The sequence below is a fragment of the Phyllobates terribilis genome, unplaced genomic scaffold (genome assembly GCF_046119375.1).
Source record: "Phyllobates terribilis strain yellow unplaced genomic scaffold, ASM4611937v1 Scaffold_5__5_contigs__length_657084704, whole genome shotgun sequence".
NCBI classification, from domain to species: Eukaryota; Metazoa; Chordata; class Amphibia; order Anura; family Dendrobatidae; genus Phyllobates; species Phyllobates terribilis.
In genome coordinates this window covers 289,439,961-289,464,624 of record NW_027362765.1, presented here as the reverse complement: position 1 = coordinate 289,464,624, position 24,664 = coordinate 289,439,961, and the positions used below count along the sequence as shown (strand labels likewise).

Below are 24,664 nucleotides of genomic sequence, written 5' to 3'. Positions count from 1 at the left end.
AGTCCGTCTCATGCTACCACGAGTGGGAAAGCACAACCAACATTCAAAAGTGACCAAAACATCAGCCAAAAAGCATTGGTACTGAGATGTGGTCTGTGGTCCCCACCTGCAGAACCACTCCTTTATTGAGGGTGTCTTGATAATTGCCAATAATTTCCATCTATTGTCTATTCCATTTGCACAACAGCATGTGAAATTGATTGTCAACCAGTGTTGCTTCCTAAGAGGACAGTTTGATTTCACAGAAGTTTGATTTACTTGGAGTTATATTCTGTTGTTTAAGTGTTCCCTTTATTTTTTTGAGCAGTGTACAATGTACTGTATTTCTATGGAGATGTATACTCTCTGCTTCGGGATTCATTGCAATGTAGAGTCAAGATAAAAAAAAAAAAAAAAAATCTCCTATCTTTATCATTATGGGCTGTAGCTCAGTGATTAGAGCACACAGCCTGTGAGCGTTGGGAAGCATGGTCTGATACTGTGATTGTGAGTTCGAGTCCCGGGTGAGACCGCAAACAGGAGTGAGATGAGAAGAATATATAAATTAATTTATGCACTAAGAAGAGATGATCGGTCCCACCCCTGAGGAGGAGGAGCTACGGAGCGATGTAGGAGAGAGTGGTAAGTATAGAAACCGGGAAAACAGCTGAGCCGTGACGGGATGCGGGACTGAGCCCTCAAAGCGGGACAGTCCTGCCGAAAACGGGATGATTGGGAGCTATGCCTGTAAAGAGAGAGTGTGGTGTACAGGAACTGACGCAAACAGAAAACAGACAGTGCTTCTCAGTAAGACACATTAATCCTCTCAGAGCTCTATTGTTGTGGCAACCTGGGGGAGGAGGAGCAGCATCAGAGGACAGGATTGATTGGCTGGGCAAGCTGGAGATGGTTGGTGTTAATGTCAGGCTAGATTCAGCAAAATTCACACCGTCCTGCCGCAAGCAGATCTTTTAGACGAGGTGCAAATGGGACTTGGCCATGGTTTGCCAATCCAGAAAGTTTGATGGTAGGTAGGAACCTAAAATCTGTGTGTATCTGGTTGAATTATTTTCTGCATCTTTAGTTAACATAAAGAAACAGAATCAAGGGGTGCCTACTGAAGAAAACACACTTTCGAAAGTAAGGACCACCCTAGTGTAACACCCATGGCAGAAATCGTTCCAGCTACCCCTGCTCTTGGCACTAGGCAGTACTTGCACCGCAGTTCTCGCGGGCAACATAAGCACTTGTGTATTAAAACCTGGTGTTATTTATGCTTGTTCCTTTCCAGTCAGTTTCCCGTGTGTCTTATTCTGGAATCTCAATAGTTAATAGTTCTGCTGAAGGCAGTGGTGGGACCTCTCCCTATTTAAACCTCCTGCAGTCAGTCCCTGGTTGCCAGCTATAGCAACTGCTCTGCTGGTTGTTAGTGGATCCCCTTGTTTTACTAGTGCTTATTTGTGCTTCTGACTTTGGGCTGTTTTTCTGACTACCGACCTGCTTTACGATTCTGCCTTTAATTTGGACTTGCTAGTTTTGAATTGGCCTCTTGGCTATCCTTTTCCTGCCAGTCCTCCTTGCTGGCATTCCTAAACAACTGCCTGTGACACTTAGTGGGAAACTTGTCAAGACAGGCGCCTCCTTGCCCGCTGTCAGTGACTGACAGATTTCTCTCTGCATACGCGTATAGGGGAGCGGGCAGGGAGATGCCGCTGGGGACCCGCCTGTCTGATTTGTCATCTATGCAACTTGGTCCCCAGTTGACTTATTGGCTTATTATTTTTTTCTCTCAGAGTCAAACATACATGAGAAATCATGCAGCTAGTGCCCGAAACACGATGCTTGTGGATTGTGCAGCATGTATCTGCTGTCAGGTTCCATTTAAGTAGCCCACAATCAAGTAAAGGGAATCTGTCACCTCACCTCCTGGGACATTTTTACCTCTTAATATGGGCATACAGGTAACAGAATGGTTAAACTAGTCTTACCTGTATGCCTCATATCTGCAGTATTGATGTGCAGAAATCGTCTTTAATTCTGTTATGCTAAAGATTTCTTCCAGGCTCCAGGGCGTGAGGTGCCTCCAAGAAATCTCCGCCTCCGGTCTTCATTTGAATAGCACCCCCCTTCCATCAGTGTCACACTGGCCTGTGACGTGCATTTCTGGCCCCCGAATCTCGCGCTCTGCAATCGCATGATTATACCTACCTATTCCTCCCTTCTATGGACAGTGGCCTCATCATTCTTCTAGGCAGGTGAATCACTGCTACTGAAGGGGGGTGCTATTCAAATGAAGACAGGAGGCGGAGATTTCTTCCAGACACCTCACGCCACGGAGCCTGGAAGAATTCATTAGCATAACAGAATAAAAGACAATTTCTGCACATCAAGACCACAGATATGGGCATACAGGTAAGACTAGTTTAACCATTATATTACCTGTATGCCCATATTAATAGGTAAAAATGCCCCATGGTGTGACAGATTCCCTTTAAACTAGAAGTTACTCAGAGTGATCACTGCACAGCGCCCCCTTTGCAACACACACACACTCTTGTAAGTTACTACTCACCAATTGTGATATCATTTAGAGTTTCTTTGGAATTCATAGTCACCGGTAGCTCCTCTTCCTCATCCTTTACTTCTACTTTGATACAAACCTGTTACAATATAAGCAAAAATAATTCCCAAAACAATAAAAACAATTCTCAAGACATTGGTACGATTTTCAATTATCTTTCCATAAACCATATTTAAAGGGGTGATTTCAAATTTAAAAGTTACCCCTTCTCCACAGAATAGGGGATAACTTCAATTGCGGGGAGTCTGGCCACCGTGGCCCCAACAGAGAACCAGGGGTCTGAAGAGCCCTGGCTGAATGGAGCAGAGGTCAATCATGCATACTGCCTCTCTATTAATTCTAATAGGAGCGCTAAAGATCAGCCAAGTGCTGTGCTCGGCAATCTCTGGCAAACCCATTAAGAATAAATGGAGCGGTAGTGCACATGATCGACCTCCACTCCATTCAGTCGAGTCTCTTCTGACCCCTGGTTCTCGGGACCGGTGGGGACAACAGAACTCGGACCCCAGAGATAGGAAAGTTATCCACTAGCCGAAAGGGAGCTTACATGTCAGTAAGGTGTGTCATCATGAGACCTTAACACCATCTACCTGATGATCGTGTATGACACTGTGATTTTCCACTTGACAGTCCTGGGAATACAGAAGACTGGGACATCGCTCTAATGAACTACTGTTATTGGATCCACCTGTATGAAACATATAACTTTACTGAATATACTGAGGATGGAGGCACGTTTATCCATTTTTCTGGAGTAAACACAGATTGTTCATAACAAATGCCATTTAATCAAGCCCCTGCACCACTTTTTCTAACACATATAAATTGAGTAGTGCGAGTCATTTTACTTAGAATTTCCAACCCTTCCAACTAGAAAAGTGTCAGAAAACATCAGGTCTGACCTAGCTTTTCTTTATCCTGTACACAGATTGATCAACAAGGCATACGCATGCTGGAAGACACTCGTTCATCATTGGTATTGTACACTATTGATTAACCTAATAACAACCAAGAGCCATGATTTTATGGTGCATGGTCATGTAATTTAATACTGCACATGCAGTAAATTATAAAGCACAGGGTTAAAGCTCCTGCAGTCTAACAGGAGCATGTCCATTCCCCAGGGATCAGGCACATCTAGGAACCCTGGAGAGAAGATAGAAGCGATTTATTCTGTCTTTTCCTTTGATGACTACATAGCACTCAGTGAGCGCTATGCAGTGAATAGATGCATGGGCAGCACCAATGCTTCTGTAAGCTCACACAATTCCCAGGAGTCTGCCCAGCATAGAAGAGTCATTAAAGCCCTTTGATGCGTGGTCACTAAGGGGTTAGTCTACAGCATTGTTAATATCTGATGCTTTGATGATGGGATAACTGTATTTAGTGATCATTACTCACCTGCACTGATTTTTATAGGAATCTCTCCTTCCTTACATTGTTGATCCCTCAGCACACACATTTCTTCCTCTCCATCTAGAACTTCCACTTTTATATCAATCAGACCGTCTCCCTGTTATGACAAGCAGCTCATATTATATACAGTTCTGGAACAAACTGCAGAAGTCTGGCAGAAATGTTTCAAGAAACTACTAGACACGAAGCAAGTGAAAATAGCTGCAAGCTGTATTTCTGTGTGGTAGATATTGAGAGACCTTGGAATTCTGACTGTTTTGTGATTTCTCAGGAGGGCTCTGTTCACACCTGTGTTTTGAGTTCTGTTTTACTTTAAAAACGGAGAAATGGAAGTGGAAAACGGATCCTTTATATAGTGGATGCAATCTGAAGCAGAAGAGCTCCATTGATTATAATGGGTTTCAGTTTTATGCCCATATTTTTGATTGGAACAAACAGTGCTGCATCAAAACGCAAACGGTCACACAATGGAAACCAGGAGCAGGCATAAACAGAGCCTAAGCGTAAGTAACAAAAATAATTAGGGACGTACCTACGGGGAGGAGGGGAGTCTAACAGTTCTTGACCCTCCCTTGCCAGTACAACGAGTAACTTTATATACATGGGACAGAGTGACTACACTTATAGTCAGAGAACACAGTGGGTAGCTATGTATTCATAGGTCACAGTGATTAATTGTACATATTTAGAAGGCACAGAGGTTACTAATTCACAGAGAGAGTACAATGTGGGGTAAATTAGGTTCAGCGTGCACAGTTAGGCTAATTTGTCTTTTATGTAGGGGCACATTGCAGGGGAGAGGGGGAGAGAGAGGGAGAGAGGGAGAGAGAAGATATATAAGCGAGGAACCGTAGACAATGGTTTAGCAAACTTTGCAAAGATGAGTCATGGCCGAGAAAAATCGTCATGAATGCCAAGTAGAGAAAAAAAAATCAGTACTGTTGTCCGTGTAGGATCTGCAAACTGATGATGGGTGATGTCATTCTAGTTTGTGAAACAAACCTTGTTAAGGGTATACTCGGTGGTCTAGTTACACATGGTATTAATTTACATGGCGGGTGTTTAAAGTTGTAAAACATGGGTTGGGGGTCCACTCAGATTTTGGTTCACACCCCTCTGTGCTAGACTCCTAGGCACGCCTCTCCATACACTATCCCCCTTGATTATGTATAGTGCCCACCATTAACATGTATAGCGTCATTCTTTATTACATACAGTGTCCTCTTTTATTATAATATACAGTGACTGATGCCTCTGTGTTTGGTTGGCATTCTTTCAATGGATCTGGCGTGTGCTGTCTATTCATTTAGGGGGGTGATGAATTGGGTTTTATGTTCTATTTGTGAATAAAATGCATTGGTTGGCAAGTGCATAAATGAGCAACATATAGGAGAAAAAATTTTGGTGACACACTACATGCATCAATTTTCCTTGTCCTCTTTAGCATGTCATAGATGTCCCTATAAAAAGTTATCCAGTATAGTTATATGCCAAATACCTATGCAGTGTGACAAATTACACATCACGTGTCACAATCTCGGAGACTCAGACCCCTGCCAAGAGGTCTTCACCCAGCATATAATAATTTTATTAATTCAATGAATAGATCCTTACAGATCATGTGCACATCCGATCGCATTGATGAGATCTTACCTGATGAAACTGTGGATAATCCAATGAATACAGAGGACTAGGACATTTCTCTGGTAGATTTCTCTTGTTGGATCCTTCTATAAAAATACACACAGTGAATGAATACCCACCCTGTTTATATGTGATGATCAAATGATGGGTATTTCACATGTAAAGTGCATGGAATAAATGGCGCTATAATAATAAATAATAATATTTAGGTGACCCTCAAACTTCTGTGTTTACATCCGTATAAGTCCCCTCTTACCCGGTGATGGGAGGATTTTGTAGTTCTCCATAATGACTAAACACTGCGTCTTGTAGTTATGTGATATTGACCCTCTGAAATTGTGGGTACTTTATACCTGCAAAACAATAGATTGAGGTAATGAAGATCATCATGCTTTTCCTGATCCTAGGATCCAGTATTTAAAAAAAGAAATTAATAAAATAGAAAACTGATTAATGCGTATAAGTGTAATACTAGATGTTGCAAAGAAAAAACAAATATGAAAATTTAGAAGAAAAAATTCACCTCACAATTTAAATAAAAAATGCTAAAAAAAAAAGTATATAATTTTTTTAAATCTGTGTTAATATGTACTATTGGTTCAATCAAATTTAAAGTAATATCGACATCCACTAAATATATTAAATTACCCAGTAGAATGTTGATGGAAGAATGGCTGTGGGATCAGACTACACAGAGTTTGTGGTTTGTTGTGTTTCCATGTGGATACAAAGGTCTGGCTAGGAGCTGTAGATATACGATGGAAGGATGTATATATTAACCCCTTTCAGACACACTACTTATATTTTCGTCATATGTCGGGTTCAATTCTTTGATGCAAGCTCAGAAACTTGTCAGACACTCCAGATTCATGAAGAAGCGTGCATCTCTTCATGAATCAGGAACGTCTTGCTCCACCATGCCCGGCGAGAAAATTGCCGGTCTTGATGAACCAGGGCCCATGTGTTCTAGAGAGAGTAAAGCCAGGAGAGTCACTGGTAGAGAAGGATCTGAGTGTACATGTAGATCACAGCATGCAATGTCAATCAGGGACTTTTAAGGCCGGAAAGATATTGGTGTTAAGAGAGGCAAGGACTCACAGGACGGGGGCATAATACTACCACTTTACAAAACGTCAGTGCAGCTTCATCTGGAACATGGGGTTCAGTTCTGGGTACCAGTTCATAGAAAGGATGGAGACCTGGAGAAAAGGTACAAAGAAGAGTCACCAAACCCAGTTTAGTGCCATATAGGATCTTAGTTATGAGGAAAGATTAAATGAATAACATTCACTTAGTCTTGAGGAGAGAGGTCTAAGCAGGAACATGATCAACAAGTACATAAATGTCCCATAAAGAAAAATATGGTCGAAAGCGGTGTCATGTAAAAACCCCCTCACAAGACAAGAGGACACGACCTCCATATGGAGGAATGAAGGTTCAATCTCCAGAGGAGACAAGGCTTCTATACCATAAGAACCATTAATACGTGGGGCAGCCTACCTCACCAGCTGGTCACAGCGGAGGCCTCAATGGTGTGGTGCAGAGCAGTACGTGTATATAGCGTGCGGTGCAGAGCAGTACGTGTATATAGCGTGCGGTGCAGAGCAGTACGTGTATATAGCGTGCGGTGCAGAGCTGTACGTGTATATAGCGTGCGGTGCAGAGCTGTACGTGTATATAGCGTGCGGTGCAGAGCTGTACGTGTATATAGCGTGCGGTGCAGAGCAGTACGTGTATATAGCGTGCGGTGCAGAGCAGTACGTGTATATAGCGTGCGGTGCAGAGCAGTACGTGTATATAGCGTGCGGTGCAGAGCAGTACGTGTATATAGCGTGCGGTGCAGAGCAGTACGTGTATATAGCGTGCGGTGCAGAGCAGTACGTGTATATAGCGTGCGGTGCAGAGCAGTACGTGTATATAGCGTGCGGTGCAGAGCAGTACGTGTATATAGCGTGCGGTGCAGAGCAGTACGTGTATATAGCGTGCGGTGCAGAGCAGTACGTGTATATAGCGTGCGGTGCAGAGCAGTACGTGTATATAGCGTGCGGTGCAGAGCAGTACGTGTATATAGCGTGCGGTGCAGAGCAGTACGTGTATATAGCGTGCGGTGCAGAGCAGTACGTGTATATAGCGTGCGGTGCAGAGCAGTACGTGTATATAGCGTGCGGTGCAGAGCAGTACGTGTATATAGCGTGCGGTGCAGAGCAGTACGTGTATATAGCGTGCGGTGCAGAGCAGTACGTGTATATAGTGTGCGGTGCAGAGCAGTACGTGTATATAGCGTGCGGTGCAGAGCAGTACGTGTATATAGCGTGCGGTGCAGAGCAGTACGTGTATATAGCGTGCGGTGCAGAGCAGTACGTGTATATAGCGTGCGGTGCAGAGCAGTACGTGTATATAGCGTGCGGTGCAGAGCAGTACGTGTATATAGCGTGCGGTGCAGAGCAGTACGTGTATATAGCGTGCGGTGCAGAGCAGTACGTGTATATAGCGTGCGGTGCAGAGCAGTACGTGTATATAGTGTGCGGTGCAGAGCAGTACGTGTATATAGCGTGCGGTGCAGAGCAGTACGTGTATATAGCGTGCGGTGCAGAGCAGTACGTGTATATAGCGTGCGGTGCAGAGCAGTACGTGTATATAGCGTGCGGTGCAGAGCAGTACGTGTATATAGCGTGCGGTGCAGAGCAGTACGTGTATATAGCGTGCGGTGCAGAGCAGTACGTGTATATAGCGTGCGGTGCAGAGCAGTACGTGTATATAGCGTGCGGTGCAGAGCAGTACGTGTATATAGCGTGCGGTGCAGAGCAGTACGTGTATATAGCGTGCGGTGCAGAGCAGTACGTGTATATAGCGTGCGGTGCAGAGCAGTACGTGTATATAGCGTGCGGTGCAGAGCAGTACGTGTATATAGTGTGCGGTGCAGAGCAGTACGTGTATATAGTGTGCGGTGCAGAGCAGTACGTGTATATAGTGTGCGGTGCAGAGCAGTACGTGTATATAGTGTGCGGTGCAGAGCAGTACGTGTATATAGCGTGCGGTGCAGAGCAGTACGTGTATATAGTGTGCGGTGCAGAGCAGTACGTGTATATAGTGTGCGGTGCAGAGCAGTACGTGTATATAGTGTGCGGTGCAGAGCAGTACGTGTATATAGCGTGCGGTGCAGAGCAGTACGTGTATATAGTGTGCGGTGCAGAGCAGTACGTGTATATAGCGTGCGGTGCAGAGCAGTACGTGTATATAGTGTGCGGTGCAGAGCAGTACGTGTATATAGTGTGCGGTGCAGAGCAGTACGTGTATATAGCGTGCGGTGCAGAGCAGTACGTGTATATAGCGTGCGGTGCAGAGCAGTACGTGTATATAGTGTGCGGTGCAGAGCAGTACGTGTATATAGTGTGCGGTGCAGAGCAGTACGTGTATATAGCGTGCGGTGCAGAGCAGTACGTGTATATAGTGTGCGGTGCAGAGCAGTACGTGTATATAGTGTGCGGTGCAGAGCAGTACGTGTATATAGCGTGCGGTGCAGAGCAGTACGTGTATATAGTGTGCGGTGCAGAGCAGTACGTGTATATAGTGTGCGGTGCAGAGCAGTACGTGTATATAGTGTGCGGTGCAGAGCAGTACGTGTATATAGTGTGCGGTGCAGCGCTATGTGTGAGCAGTAAGCAGGATACCTGTCCTATTCCAGCTGTTGCTCTGCACACACCTCCATTACCTGGTCATGAAGATGTTTTCATACAGTGAAGTATAATCTTCATGCAGCACCAGGACAGTCTGGAGTCTGACTCCTCCCACACACGTGACTTGTCACGTGACGTTGTCACACTCCCAGGTCCTGCAGCGCCCTAGCAGCAGAGCTCTGCGTTATTACTTCCGGGTGAGATGGTTGGTGAGCAGTGGTGCTTGTAGTATGCGGACTTTACCTTTTGTCTTTTCCTGCATTGTCGTCTGTCCTGGAGCTGCTATGGGAGCCGCTGGCCGACACCACCTCCTCCTCCTCCTGCTGCTGCTGCTGCTGCTGCAGTGCAGTGCAGTGCAGTGCAGTGCAGGGCTGGGTGTCCTTTTGCTTAATTTGCTTATGCCCAAAGACTAGGGGGCTTCTAGGCTCCTACATCCGGGGAGAAGTTCTGAGTGGGTGATCTGATTTGTGGGTGGGAAATCTGCTGCATATTACAGGACCAGCCAAGTAGCTGGCATTGTGCAAGTGTCCACACACTGCAGAAAAATGTATGTGACAAACAACTGACAGGCGGTGCGGATTTTCTATACACAGCCTTGTCACTATTTCCTGCAGATTTTCAGCATGGATTCCCTTGCAGGCATAGGATGAAACCTTCACCAAATCCACAGCAAAATTCACCTTTAATACTTGAGGATTTAGCTGCAGATTCCCTATAGAATCCAGGGCTGTGGAGTCAGTATAAAATGGACCGACTCAGACTCCTAAAATATATAATAAATTGGGTACAATAGTTCAATGCAGTTTGTAGGGAATATTTTTTCATAAGGATTTGGGAAAGTTATGAAATGTCCTATTCCTGATCTAAGGGTCTAGACTTTTAGCTGAGATGAATCTGTGCTACAGTAAATTTGTCACTTAAACATGAGCCTTGTATGAGGGAGTCGCAGTCGGTGTCATGGAAATTGAGGAGGTTTGGCTTACCGACTCCACAGCCCTGATAGAATCCACAATAAATTTTCTGCTTCACTTGTGGACGTAGCGTAAAGTGGAATGTAGCAACATTTTTTTAATAATTTTTAGTAGTTAAAACAGATATGTTTCTAATCCTTTTTTTTTCTTATTGTATCTTTTTTGTATATGATTATGGCATGGGTATGTGCCTGATCTTCTTCTGTTGACTACATTTAGAGATATGCAGTCTAGATTGCAGTATGGAGGATGTGACTCAATGATTTCTTTAGGAGAGGGAGAGAAGATGAGCTGTGATAATCACCTACAGTGCATAGGGTATCCGCTGTCATTTATATAGAGATGTTATCTGTCACTTAGGGCTGTGGAGTCGGTAAGCCAAAGACTCCGACTCCTCAATTTCCCTGACTCCGACTCCACAGCCCGGCCTCACTACTGTGCATGTACATAAAGTGCAGCACAGATTCATCTCAGCTAAAAGTCTAGACCCTTAGATCAGGAAAAGAACAGACATTTATAGGACATTTCATAACTTTCCCAAATTCTTATGAAAACCTTTACTGCACATACTGCGTTGTACTACTGTACCCAATTTATTAAACATTTTAGGAGTCGGACCATTTTATTTTGACTCCACCACAGTGGGCACCGACTCCACAGCCCTGCTGTCACTGTCATGTCAGTAATGATAATGAGACTACTAAAAATTGATTTACACAGAACAAGAAGCAGCTGACAAATATTAATCTTAATAGCCAGAGGTAAAGATGACGAAAAGATTTTAGGATTTTTATTTTAAAATATTGATTAAAAAATGTCACTAAAAAGTATTCTAAAAATGTTGAACATAAAAACTTGATTTAAATAACAGTTCATTTTTTTTATGACAAATTGCTTTTAAAGGGGGTTTTATAGGACTGTTAATTTTTCAGTGAGCACCCCCTTTATTGTTTTACAGGCCCTGTACATTTTATAATGGCTGTGCCTGGTTTACTTGATTGGCACTAAGCTGCAGAGAGCATTTCAAGCGACTGTCAGCTCAGAATGACTGTTCAAACCAAGTACAGGCGCTCGGAGCATCATGGCGAGGCCAATTGTTTAACGGCACTTTACCAGCTGCTTGGTTTCCACCCATCTCCACCCTGCTCTGGCTCAATGAAGCCAGAGCTGTTAATCAAGGAAGAAGAGGAGGTGCAGATTAAGGGAAAACAAACAGTTGGGAAGGTGTATTTAACCCCTTTACGACCTATGACGTACCTATCTATCATAGGTCGCCTCACTCCCTTGGATGCAGGCTCTGGCACGGAGCCCGCATCTTTTTCAGGCACATGACAGCTGATCTGATCTGAATTATTTTGATCGTTAAACGGTGTAACGAGAAATAAGATCAAAACTCCAGAAATGTGCTTTTTTGGTCGCCGCAACATTGGAATAAAATGCAATAACGGGCGATCCAAACATCGTATCTAGCTCAAAATGGTATCACTAAAAAGGTCAGCTCAGCACGCAAAAAAATAATTCCTCACCCGGCCCAATATCCCAAAAAATTTAAACACTACGGGTCTCGGAAAGTGGCGCCATTTTTTTTTTTAACAAACTTTGGATTTTTTTTTCATCACTTAAATAAAAAAGAACTTATACATGTTTGGTATCTGTGATCTCGTATTGACCTGGAGAATCATAATGGCAGGTCAGTTTAACCATATAGTGAACGTGTTAAAAGAAAAGAAAAAACAATTGTGAAATTGTACTTTCTTTGCAATTTCACCGCACTTGGACATTTTTTCCCGGTTTCCAGTACATGATATGGTAAAACCAATAATGTCGTTCAAAAGTATAACTTGTCCCGCAAAAAATAAGCCCTTACACGGCAATATTGACCGGAAAATAATAAAGTTATGGCTCTGTAAAGAAGGGGAGCCAAAAACGAAAAATGGCCCGGGAGTGAAGGGGTTAAACTCCAGCGGAGGATGACCTGTGAGTTTACTCAGTCTCTTCCAGTATACAGTTGTACTCAAAAGTTTACATACCGTGGCAGAATTTTTGCTTTCTTGACCTTGTTTCAGAGAATATGAATGGTAACAAAAAACCTTTTTCTCTACTCATGGTTATTGGTTGGGTGAAACCATTTACTGTCAAACTACTGTGTTTTCTCTTTTTAAATCTTAATGACAACCAAAACCATCCAAATGACCCTGATCAAAAGTTCACATACCCCAGTTCTTAACACCGTGTATTGCCCCCTCTAACATCAATGACAGCTTGAAGTCTTTTGTGGTAGTTGTGGATGAGGTTCTTTAATTTCTCAGATGGTAAAGCTGCCTATTCTTCGCAAAAAGCCTCCGGTTCCTGTAAATTCCTGGGCTGTCTAGCATGAACTACGCGCTTGAGATCTCCCCAGAGTGGCTCAATGATATTGAGATCAGGAGACTGAGATGGCCACTCCAGAACCTTCACTTTGTTCTGCTGTAGCCAATGACAGGTCGACTTGGCCTTGTGTTTTGGATTGTTGTCATGTTGGAACGTCCAAGTACGTCCCATGCGCAGCTTCCGGGCTGATGAGTGCAAATTTGCCTCCAGTATTTGCTGATAACGTGCTGCATTCATCTTCAACTTTTACCAAGTTTCCTGTGCCTTTGTAGGTCACACATCCCCAAAACATCAGCAATCCACCTTCGTGCTTTACTGTAGGAATGGTGTTCCTTTCATCATAGGCCTTGTTGACCTCTCTCCAAATGTAACTTTTATGGTTGTGACCAAAAAGTTAAATTTTGGTCTCATCACTCCAAATTACCTTATTCCAGAAGTTTTGAGGCTTGGCTCTGTGCTGTTTGACGTATTGTATGCGAGATACTTTGTGGCATTTGCGCAGTAATGGCTTTCTTCTGGCAACTCGACCGTGCGGCCTATTTTTCTTCAAGTGCCTCCTTATTGTGTATATTGAAACAGCACACCGCTAGTTTTCAGAGAGTCCTGAATTTCAGCTGATGTTATTTGTGCGTTTTTCTTTGCATCCCGAACAATTTTCCTGGCAGTTGTGGCCGAAATTTTTGTTGGTCTACCTGACCGTGGTTTGGTTTTTATAGAGTCCCTGGTTTTCCATTTGTTAATCACAGTTTGAACGCTGCTGACTGGCATTATCAATTCCTTGGATATCTTTTTGTATCCCTTTCCTGTGTTATACAGTTCAACTACCTTTTCCCGTAGATCCGTTGACAATTCTTTTGCTTTCCCCATAATTCACAATCCAGAAACATCAGTGGCTAGATGAAAGATGCAAGAGTCTGTCTGGATCCCAGAAACTCACTCAGCTTTTATGCACACACATTGATTACAAGCAAACAGGTCACAGGTGAGGATGTTACCTTTAGTAGCCATTCAAACCCATTTGTGTCAAATTCTGTGCATGTTATCAGGCCAAAATCACCAGGGTATGTGAACTTTTAATCAGGGTCATTTGGATGTTTTTGGTTGTCATTAAGATTTATAAAGAGAAAACACAGTAGTTTAACAATAAATGTCTTCCCCCAACCAATAACCATGAGTTGAGAACAAGTTTTTTTGTTATCATTCATATTCTCTGAAACAAGGCCAAGAAAGGAAAAATTCTGCCGGGGTATGTAAACTTTTGAGCACAACTGTATGTGTACAACACAATTTTGCAAAAGGGGAGAAAAATAGATGTTCACTTGGGGTTCTACTGTCTTCTACGTGCTTCCAACTAATTTGCAGTACAGTTTTGCATCATACTGCCTAGTCAGTATTTTAGTAAAGGAAAAAAAAAAGAATCATTGAAAGGCAATCTCCTTATCATATTGTTGCAGAATATAACCTGTAGACAGCGCTGTCTTGTTTTTTTTGCTTGAAGGGTTGTTCCCACTCTTAAAGGGCGTATGTACAGGATCTGCTATTTACCGTATGTATGATAGATGAGGGTCTCATCTTGAAGGAACACTGGTTCACCTGGTGATGCGAAGGCTGCAGCCATGTCAAAAATGAACAGACAGGTCGCTGCACATGTATTTAACTTTCACTATTATGTGATTTAGGCCACGGCCCCACTATCAGTATTTGGTCAGTATTTTTTCTCAGGAGTGGGAGCCAAAACCAGGAGTGGGTGATAAATGCAGAATTGGTGACTTGTTTCTATTATACCTTTTCTCTGATTGTTCCTCATCTGGTTTTGGCTCCCACTCCTGAGAAAAAATACTGACCGAATACTGATAGTGGGGCCTTGGCCTTAAGGAAAAAAACGAGCACCAAAGACACCTTTTGTCCACACAGATGGGAAGGGAACTTAATCTATCAGTCACCTATAGCATATTCTGTAGATATGTCTTAAATGTCACAGTTGTGAAACCCCCATTACAAATGCATTCCTTTTACTAGAGTCTATGAATAATTTTCATTTCTGTTGCAGTCTCTGTAAGGACATCTTCTGTGAAACAATGGTTCTTTCTATGACTGACCCCTGTGGGATGTACAATGGCAGAAAGGACGTGGCAGAGAAGATCCTAAACCTCACCCTAGAGATCATCTACCTGCTGACTGGAGAGGTGAGAGGATCTGGAAATTATGTCATATGACATCACTTTTAATAAAACAGCGACATAACAGAAATGGATTCTCCATGTCCATATACTAGGTCTGTGTGAAGCTTTGTCTCCAAAACTGTAAAATAAGTCCAGACCAACAGGGTGCTGAATGCATGGAGCTGAAAGCCGCGACTGACGACATCAAGCTCCATTCAGAATCGGTCATGACCAACCATGCCCAGTAGAGAAACCAAATAACAGTGATATGTGACACTGCACTGTGTGCCGCTACTAGCAATGATGGCTGCCTACTTGTTTGCTGCTTCTAGTCTTTAGAGGATGCATTGCAGGAGTGAGCAGGGGGTACTGTAAGTACCTGGGGAAGCTAGTGATAGTGGGGGTCATGCTACATGGTTTGTATGACACTTCATAGTATTTGTGGTGTAGTGTATTGTTATATGAACTAATTATTAATTCCTTACTTTACTAACTGGTCATTTAGCTCACTGGGGTTGTATCTTTGCACCTTAAATCCCATTTTTAGGGTTGTGTATTGATATATGGTCATAATCTCTATTCAATCAAATATGTTAATAGATGGATATTGCTGGATAGTGTTTATAAATACAGGCACATTTGTCATTTACTGCTTATTAAAATGTGCAGCCTTTCTTTAGATATTAAAACTTTTATTTTTTTTTACTGCTTGTTGCCTAGATGACCGACCACCACTGCTGTAAACCTTAAAGGCAATCTGTCTTCAGATTTTGCCACCTATTGTTAGAGCACCATAATATAGAGACAGAGCCTCTGATTCCATGATGTGTCACTTACTGAAATACTTCCTATACTTTTGATAATCTTCTGATAAAATGGTAATTTTATCACTAGAGGACTAGTAAACCTGATGCCATGTAGTCCTCCATATTCATACCCCCATTTTTTCCACTGATTGGTAGCTTTCTGCCTATGCACAGTGTACACAGAAAGCTGCCAATCAGTGGTGTGGTTATACAGAACACAAGATTCATTGAACTGGTAGAACTGCAGCAGATAATACAAAGATTGTATCAAAACTGCCGCAAGCAGCCCAGTAAGTGATACCTCGCTGGAATAAGGGTCTTTGCCCCTACATCATGCTGCTATCAGAGGGGTAGTAAAAACTTGTTGACAGATTCCCTTTACAGTCATTGAGTTAGAAAGTATTAGGAGGTAACTTTGCCCCCAGCAATCATGGCTTCAATGAAGTACTTCCACGCTAAATAGAAAAGAACTTGTAAGTGCTGTTCATGTTGTGCTGCCTGGCAGCGGTGGTCGGTTTCCAAGGCAATGAATTGTAATGAAAAGCAAAGTGTTAATTTAATATCTCAGATAAACTGACAATTTTTATTACCACTAAATTGGCTTGTATTTACAAGCACTATCTGACAATACCCATTTATGAAGATGGGAGTACATTTTTAATCCCTGCCATGTTTGCATGTCATACTTCATTACCTGGGAGACCTGTCATTCGGTATTCTGCTATTAAATGTCAGTACTACAACTCAGATGGCTTGTAGATGGGCCGAAACACATCCTTAACTTATGTGTCAAGGTATTCGAATAAAGCAAAGTGAATGTCCAGATTTGTTACAGGAAGGATGCCCCTGAGAATACAGGGCAGCTGCTATGTTAGACATTGCTGGGTCCTACATTTTGAAGGTGTTTACTATACCTTGCTAACATTTGTTTAGGTCGTGTGTACAGAAATATTTACATGCTGTCTACATATTTAGGATTATAGATCAGTAAAAAAGACATCTAGTGAGCATGTGATTACCAGAAGATGCCTCCATGTGTCAGAAGGAAGGAGCAGGAGCCACAGCCCCATCATGGAGCCTCCACATCACTCCCTTATACATGAGTACAGTGATCAGAAGATCCTGGACCTCACCAACAAGATGATTGAGCTGCTGACTGGAGAGGTGAGCGCTGCTGGGAATACTGGGACATTATACAGGAACACAAGGGATGATGTGTCTGGATGATGATGATGTATCATTGTGTGTCAGGTTCCTATAAGGTGTCAGGATGTCACTGTCCATTTCTCCATGGAGGAGTGGGAGTATATAGACGGACACAAGGATCTGTACAAGGACATCATGATGGAGGACCATGAGCCTCCCCCTTTACCAGGTAGGAGGAGACTTACATTAATTGAATGGAGACAGCACTTTTCATTTGATTTATCACTTATACACAACGGGCCCAATTTATTAAGGCCAGGATAGTAAATTGTAGGGTAGTTGGTGAGATTTGAGACAAATTTATAAAGAAAAATGCACGCACATTTTCACCTCTCAGGCAAAAATCATTTTATGTTTGCTATGAGCAGGTAAAGATTGACACCCAAAAAAATAGACGCTATGTTTACTTACTCCAGTTAACGTGATCTCCCACATTTCTTTTTTTTTTAATCAAGAAACTTTTGTTGAATCATTTATCACAGATTTAACAGAACATTTAGAAATAGCAGATTATATATGCATTGCATGCAAAGAAGAGCACACAGAAAAAAATCATTGTTCATAAGTAAATTTAACCCATAAACCTAGCCCCCCTCTAAGCCACCATCCCTCCTATAAAAAACAAAACACTGTTTAATGCACACAACATACCTCACAGCTAGTTAAACAGGCGCTAATACAATACTTCAAGCAAAAGAGTGTAGCAGGTTCATCAAAGTATTAGTAAGTTAAATATCCTGTCAATTGCCAATACATTAGATACTGTTGCTGGAAATCTGATCCACTCTTCCCATTGTTTCCCAAATTTAGCAACTGCTCCCCTTTTTATATATACTTTCTTTTCTATCATTATTGTATTGTTTAAACATTGGATTACTTCTTCCAATCTCCCACATTTCTAAATTGACAAGTGCAGTTACAGTTCCTAAGATATGTGCAATTGTAAGACAAATTTTATGCAACTGCAAATGTCGTAAAAATATCAATACATTTGGGGTATTTGGTCACTGTGTGCCTATCTCCTACAGATAAATCCAGTAAGAGAAATCCACCAGAGAGATGTCCAAGTCCTCTGTTTCCACAGGATTGTCCGGTAGAAGATGACAATAATCCACAGGTTTGTCAGGTAGAGGTAGATACATTCTTTCAAAGTCAGTAAATAAAATAAAAATTGGCTGTATATAATTTTTTGTTGTCCAGATTGAAGATCTGATTCAAATTAAAGTTGACGCATCAGACGATGAAGGACAAGCTTGTTTAAGTAAGAGAAATCCACCAGAGAGATGTCCCAGCCCTCTGTATTCCCTGGACTGTCCGGTAGAAGATGAGAATAATCCACAAGTTTATCAGGTAGAGGCAGAGAAATTCTTTCAAAGTCAGTAAATAAAAATTGGCTATATATAATTTTTTTTTTTTTCAGATGGAAAATCTGATTAATATTAAAGTTGATGCTTCAGATGATGAAGAACAAGCTTGTTTAAGCAGTGATCAGATTAAGGATGAGGAAATTAATGTAGTTATTATTTCTGGTGAGTAAATACCACTAAATGTTAAAAATGCTAACCTCAATTATCTCTCACAATTTATAAGAGTAGTTTTGTGCGGCACTAGTCAAATGTCTTCTATCTGAACTTAATTGTGTTATCAGAGATAGACCATGATGATAAATACATTTTATGGTGGCTTGTTGATGTGGACGTGTGCTTCTAGAAATGCTCCTTTTCCGATCAATCTGTCTAAACAGGCTGCAAATCACCCTATAAACAAGGAAAACACTCGTTCTTTGGGTAAAATTATTTTTAAACTTGCTGCAAGAAAGTCTGTTAGCACAGTATGTCTGTTCAAATCAAGTACAGGTGCTCTGTGCACTCTTGGTGTGGCCAAACATTTAAGTGCACCTTCTTTCCAACTTGGTTTTTGTGTATCTAAGCCCTTTTTTGGATCAATTAAAAGCCAGATCTGTCAGTCAAGCAAGAAAAGTGGGTGGAGGTAGATGGAAAACAAGTAGATGGGAAGGTGCACTTAAATGTTTGGTCACACCAAAGGTGCACCTGTACTTGGTTTGACCAGTCATTCTGTGCTGACAGAGCCCATTTTAAAAATCCTCATTCTCGACAGCACATTGTCCTGTGTAAACAGGACATATGCTGTGGAGAGCTATAGCATTCTATGTGCTTAGAACGATTGTGTTAACAATCGCTCTGTGTACTTGGAAGTTTTGTCAGCCTGTTGAAACAGATAAGAAGTACTCCCATCAAAATTTTTCTCCTCTTAATATATTGCAGTCAGCATATTATATAGCACTGTGTACTTACAATTGCTCATTTTGCCATTCTACCCAGTACATTTTTCTTTTCTCTGCTCTATGTAGAAACAGGAAGTCTGTTGTACCTGCATTTATCATTCCCCTCTTCAACTTCAGACTCAGCAGCTCTGCTCCTCCCCAGGGCCATTGACTTTTGAAATGACTGACGACTTGTGCAAAGAAATTAGCCTTTTTAATTCTAGCTTAGAAGGATTCAGCTAGTCAGTTTTTAATCATGTGATGTCATAGACCTAATGGAAAACAGAAGAATTAGCTGGGTAGAAGAGCAAAGTGAGCAATTGTAAGTACACAGTGCTATATAATATGATGACTGCAATATATTAAGAGGATAAAAAGTTTGATGGGAGTTCTTCTTTAAACGACCTCTAACCAGTGATCATTTAACTGTTGTAAGATCTACAGATCCAAATCAAATGAACACCATAAAATTGATAAAACAAATCAGTTATCACCAATCACAATACCCCAAAACCCAATGATTACCAATCATGGAGAACCATTGATATAGTTACTTGGGTTGAATGAAGTTACCTCGATCCTTTCGCAGGGATTTCTTTCCTACCGTATCCCTCTCTCCTGTGATGACTTCTCCCTCTCCTTACTTTTCTCCCTCTTCCCCCACCTGTCTTTTGGTACTCAAGGTGTCCACTACCACCTCCAACCTGGAGAAGCTATGTTTCACCTTGTAATCAAAGAACTGTATTGATTTAATCACACAGCTCACTGGAGCATTTATGTCATCCTAATTATCACTTCTAAGGCCTTTTAAAGCTTCACCAAAGGCCTAGTGATTAGGGAACATTTGTCTACAGAAAACTCCACTTTGCTATAATACAAAATGGCTTATATAAATATTTTTATACTTTATATCTGTATTTCTTACTTGGCTGCAGGTCGGGTAGTCTAAATGCACCCTTAAACTCAGTCTAATGGCTTCATAGGTATGACTTATACAGCAGAGAGATCCAGTATAGCAGACTTTATTGACTTGGTGTCTGCCAGTTGTTTTGACAGGAAGAATAGAGGTGTATCTACACTAGATGATTGCTGATATTCGGCACACTAAGTGATTTTGTTCTGTAATAGAAGGGTCTGAACGAAGAATATGCACACGTATTTCCTACAGATATCCATGTGACAATTGTTTTTTCGCTATATTCGGTGTAAACAACGTTTTCTTTGATTCAATTTTTACCTGATTCAGATGGATACATCCAAGAAACAAACTAAACCATGGTGTGAAAATAGCCTTATTCATTTTTTTTTCTCAAATAATGAAGAGCTATGCTTTAAATTTTATAAGCAATCTTATTTTAACCCTTTCACGATCTTTAACATAAAAGTCTACATCATGGTCTGAAAGGGTTTCACGACCTATGACATAAACGTACGTCATGGTGATCGTGCGGGCACAGTAACAGTGCCTGCGTGATCACCGCCAGGAGTTTGGTGTACTTAATAGCCGAGACCCAGCTGTCACTGCCATGATTAGTGCCCGCACCGCCCCACGCCATTTAACCCCCTAAATACCATAATCAATATCAATCACAACATTTAGGAGGGGGAAAGGGCACGTCTTTGCGAGGGCCCAATCACTGCCATGGCAACCCGAGATTGGTCGGTCTGCCAGCTACAGCAAGCCTGTTAGACCGTGCCCTGAGCACGTTCTAAGAGGCTTCTGTCAGTGCATCACTGACAGGTATAATGCATTGCAATGCTGGTGCTATGCATTATACCAGTTATCAGAGTATTGAAAATTAAAGTCCCATAGAGCTGTGTTCCCCAACTCCAGTCCTCAAGGCCCACCAACAGTTCATGTTTTCAGGATTTCCTTAGAAATTGCACAGGTGATAATTACATCACCTGCACAGGCAATAATTCCTCCACCTGTGTAATAGTAAGGAAATCTTGAAAACATGACCTGTTGATGGGCCTTGAGGACGAGTTGGGGAACACTGCCATGGAGGACTTCTCCTTAATTTTCTCTCTCTCCCCCCCGCCTGTCTCCCACATGACTGTATAGACAGAAATATGGAAAAATGATAGCTCAGTAAGGATTGGCACACATTTATCCGGCGCTGAGTGCTTACACCAGGGTGCCCTGTAAATCTCTGAAATACGTGATTCAGACAGAACCCCTGATAGAAGATTCCCTGTAATGAGGCAGATAGGCTAGACTGCATCCACAGTGTTTCTATCATCCGGAGGTGTACGTCTTTTTAAGCGTGCATAAAGGCATGGTCAGCCACAGTTTTGTGCATTTTTGAAAAGAACATCTCTGAACAGAGGCCAGACGGAGTCCAGAGTAAGTCTGCTGCCTCATTACAGTAAATGGATCCCTCAGAGGTTTCATTTGAATCACGTCATTCGGAGATTCAGTGGCGACCAAAAGTTTTGCTTCTTTTTTTTTTAAAAAAGTGTGATTACTTCTGTCTGGTTGTTGTGATGCCATTTTCCTGGTGATGAATTGAAAGTCCATGAAGTTATCATCATACAAGACCTTAATTTTAAATAAAATACTTTTGAATATAGGTATGGTCATTTAATTAAAGAAAACTGACTGCCAAAAGTTTTGCATATACTATTTATTGATCACAATATAGAGAGTAATTCACTGCTTACAATGCCATAACTTAGTATTTTGTAGCATAACCTCTTGCTTTAATTATTGCACCACACCGACGGGGCATTGATGCCACTAGGGTATTCAAGACATCTTGAGGGATCTTGCTCCATTCCATTAGCAAATCTGCAAACAATTTATCTTTATTGCTATGGGCACGGGCCCGGACTCGTCGCCCTAACTCATCCCAAAGGTGCTTTATATGGTTTATATCAGGTGATAGACTTGGCCATAGCAACAGGTGAATATTTCTCTTTGCTAACCAATTTTTGACTAAATTGGATGTGTGCTTAGGATCATTGTCTTGCTGGAATTTCCATCCCCTGCCTACTTTGGTTTTACCATGTGGCAGCATTACATTCTCCAGTATATCCTTGTACATGGTAGTATTCATATTTCCATCAATTCTATGCAGAGGGCCAATGGCAGACGAGGAAAGGCAGCCCCAATCCATGACATTGCCACCACCATGTTTCACTGTAGGTGTTTGGTACCTTACATCATTACGTTTTCCAATTGGGCGGTATATATAGTGCTGGCCATCACTACCAAACAGATTGAACTTTGGTCTAAGGTGTTGTGGTCAGATGAATCAATCTGTCTCTTTCCATTGGCTGTGTTCTTTGCCAAGCTCAAGTTGGACCTTTCGGTTCTTTGCAGAGATGAAAGGCTTCTTGACTGGAACTCGTGCATTCAACCCTACTGCTCTTAGCCGTCGCACCACATTTTGGCAACTCACTTTGAACCCATATTCTTCGTTCATTTCATTGGGCAGCACGGTGGCTCAGTGGTTAGCATTGCAGTCTTGCAGCACTGAGGTCTTGGATTCAAATCCCACCAAGGACAACATCTGCAAGGAGTTTGTATGTTCTCCCCGTGTTTGCGTGGGTTTCCTCCGGGTTCTCCAGTTACCTCCCACACTCCATAGACATACTGATAGGGAATCTAGATTGTGCGCCCCCAATGGGGACAGCGATGATAATGTATGTAAATTGTCTGAATTGTAAAGCGCTGTGAAATATATATATAAATAAAAAGATTATTATTATTAAAGATTATTATGTGAAATCTGTACAGCACTTTTATGGACATCAGAGATTGACTCTCTTAATAATGTGATCAACTCTGGAGGAAGTTTTCCATGGGTGTCCACTTCTAGGTTTGTCAGCTGTTCCATAACCATCTTTTTCTTTCATTAATATATGTGACACTTGACTCTGGGAAGAGTTGAATTCTCAGAATAATAAACTTCCTGACATCTGGTGATAACTTTGGCTTTGTCTTTGCCATGTTTTACCTAAAAAAACACACAAAGAATAGAATTTGGGGCAAAATTCAGCTACCCATGACAAAATATGCAAAACATTTGGCCCAGCAAATGTTGAAATCGAACACATCTATATATATATAATTGTCTTATCCTGTCTGTCTGTCTGTCCAGGAAATCCCGCGTCGCTCATTGGTCCGGCAGTGGCCAATCAGCGCCGCGGGATTTCTGAAAAAAGATGGCGGCCGTTAGCGGCTCATCTGCCGGACGGAGGTCAGCGGCGATGCAGCGGGGAGATGAGCGGCGCTAGCAGCACAACTACCCCGACCGGCGCCGCTGACCTCCATGCGGCTAACGTCGGAAGATCAGCGGCTTGGCCCGCTGATCTCCCGACAGCAAGTGTGAACGGAGGACCGGGGAGCGGCGCCGCCGGTCGGGATGCTTCTGCTGCGAGTAGCCGCTCATCTCCCGGCTTCTCGCAGCAGAAGGAGCCGCACAGGCAGCGCCGCTCTCCGGTCATCGCTAATACGGAGCCGCACAAGCAGCGCCGCTCCCGGGCCCACACTAATACGACGCTGATTGGTCGCGGCCGGCCACAGCGACCAATCAGCGAGATGGGCGGCAAATTTAAACGCCGCTCTGCTGATTGGTCGCGGTGGCCGGCCGGCCGCGACCAATCAGCGAGATGGGCGGCACATTTAAACGCCGCTCTGCTGATTGGTCGCGGCCGGCCACCGCGACCAATCAGCGAGATGTCCGGCAAATTTAAACGCCGCTCTGCTGATTAATAGCGGCCGGCCACCGCGACCAATGAGTGAGATGGGTGGCAAATTTAAACGCCGCTCTGCTGATTGGTCGCGGCCGGCGACCGCGACCAATCAGCGATATAGGCTGCAAATTTAAACGCCGCTCTGCTGGTTGGTCGCGGTGGCCGACCGCGACCAATCAGCGAGATGGGCGGCAAATTTAAACGCCGCTCTGCTCATTGGTCGCGGTGGCCGGCGACCGCTACCAATCAGCGAGATTGGCGCCAAATTTAAACAACACTCTGCTGATTGGTCGCGGCTGCCAGCCGCGGCCAATCATCGAGATTGGCGCCAAATTTAAACAACGCTCTGCTGATTGGTTGCGGTCGCCGGCCGCGACCATTGAGCAGTATTGGCGCCAAATTTAAACCTCGCTCTGCTGATTAGTCGCAACCACCGGCCGTGACCAATCAGCGATATTGGCGCCAAATTTAAACACCGCTTCGCTGATCGGTCGTGGTGGCCGGCCGCGACCAATCAGCATTATTGGCGCCAAATTTAAACCCCGCTCTGCTGATTAGTCGCGATCGCCGGCTGTGATCAATCTGCGATATAGGCGCCAAATTTTAACACCGCTTTGCTAATTGGTCGCGGTTGCCGGCCTTGACCAATCAGCGATTTTGGCGCCAAATTTAACATTTGGGGTAGATCCGATGTTTTGATCGCCCGTTATTGCATTTTATTGCAATTTTGCGGCGACCAAAAAACGTAATTCTGGCGTTTAGAATTTTTTTCTCGCTACGCCGTTTACCGATCGGAATAATTTTTTTTTTATATTGATAGATCGGGCGATTCTGAACGCGGCGATACCAAATATGTGTATGTGGGTT

General features: G+C 42.8%; 2 protein-coding genes across 10 annotated transcripts in view; one reads left to right on the top strand and one right to left on the bottom strand.

Annotated features, from left to right (window-relative positions):
* Positions 1-9,462, bottom strand: part of LOC141272985 (uncharacterized) — a 28,307-nt gene extending 18,845 nt beyond the window's left edge. Inside the window, exons 1-8 of one of the 6 annotated variants that reach the window (XM_073684244.1) lie at positions 9,333-9,462; positions 6,719-6,819; positions 6,269-6,365; positions 5,877-5,973; positions 5,630-5,706; positions 3,962-4,073; positions 3,151-3,248; positions 2,552-2,639 (exon numbers count right to left, since the gene is read on the bottom strand). In XM_073684244.1, coding sequence (XP_073540345.1) covers positions 2,552-2,639; positions 3,151-3,248; positions 3,962-4,073; positions 5,630-5,706; positions 5,877-5,907 — 406 coding nt within the window. In that variant the 5' untranslated portion in view covers positions 5,908-5,973; positions 6,269-6,365; positions 6,719-6,819; positions 9,333-9,462. Of the gene's footprint in view, positions 1-2,551; positions 2,640-3,150; positions 3,249-3,961; positions 4,074-5,629; positions 5,707-5,876; positions 5,974-6,268; positions 6,366-6,718; positions 6,820-9,323 lie in introns of all 6 variants that reach the window. The other 5 variants (XM_073684248.1, XM_073684246.1, XM_073684243.1 and 2 more) reach the window with 5 other exon arrangements.
* Positions 9,411-24,664, top strand: part of LOC141272993 (uncharacterized) — a 47,179-nt gene continuing 31,925 nt past the window's right edge. Inside the window, exons 1-7 of one of the 4 annotated variants that reach the window (XM_073684261.1) lie at positions 9,411-9,494; positions 14,689-14,824; positions 16,582-16,770; positions 16,858-16,981; positions 17,841-17,929; positions 18,013-18,162; positions 18,233-18,341. In XM_073684261.1, coding sequence (XP_073540362.1) covers positions 14,717-14,824; positions 16,582-16,770; positions 16,858-16,981; positions 17,841-17,929; positions 18,013-18,162; positions 18,233-18,341 — 769 coding nt within the window. In that variant the 5' untranslated portion in view covers positions 9,411-9,494; positions 14,689-14,716. Of the gene's footprint in view, positions 9,526-10,794; positions 11,959-14,688; positions 14,825-16,581; positions 16,771-16,857; positions 16,982-17,840; positions 17,930-18,012; positions 18,163-18,232; positions 18,342-24,664 lie in introns of those variants that run through there. The other 3 variants (XM_073684260.1, XM_073684259.1, XM_073684262.1) reach the window with 3 other exon arrangements.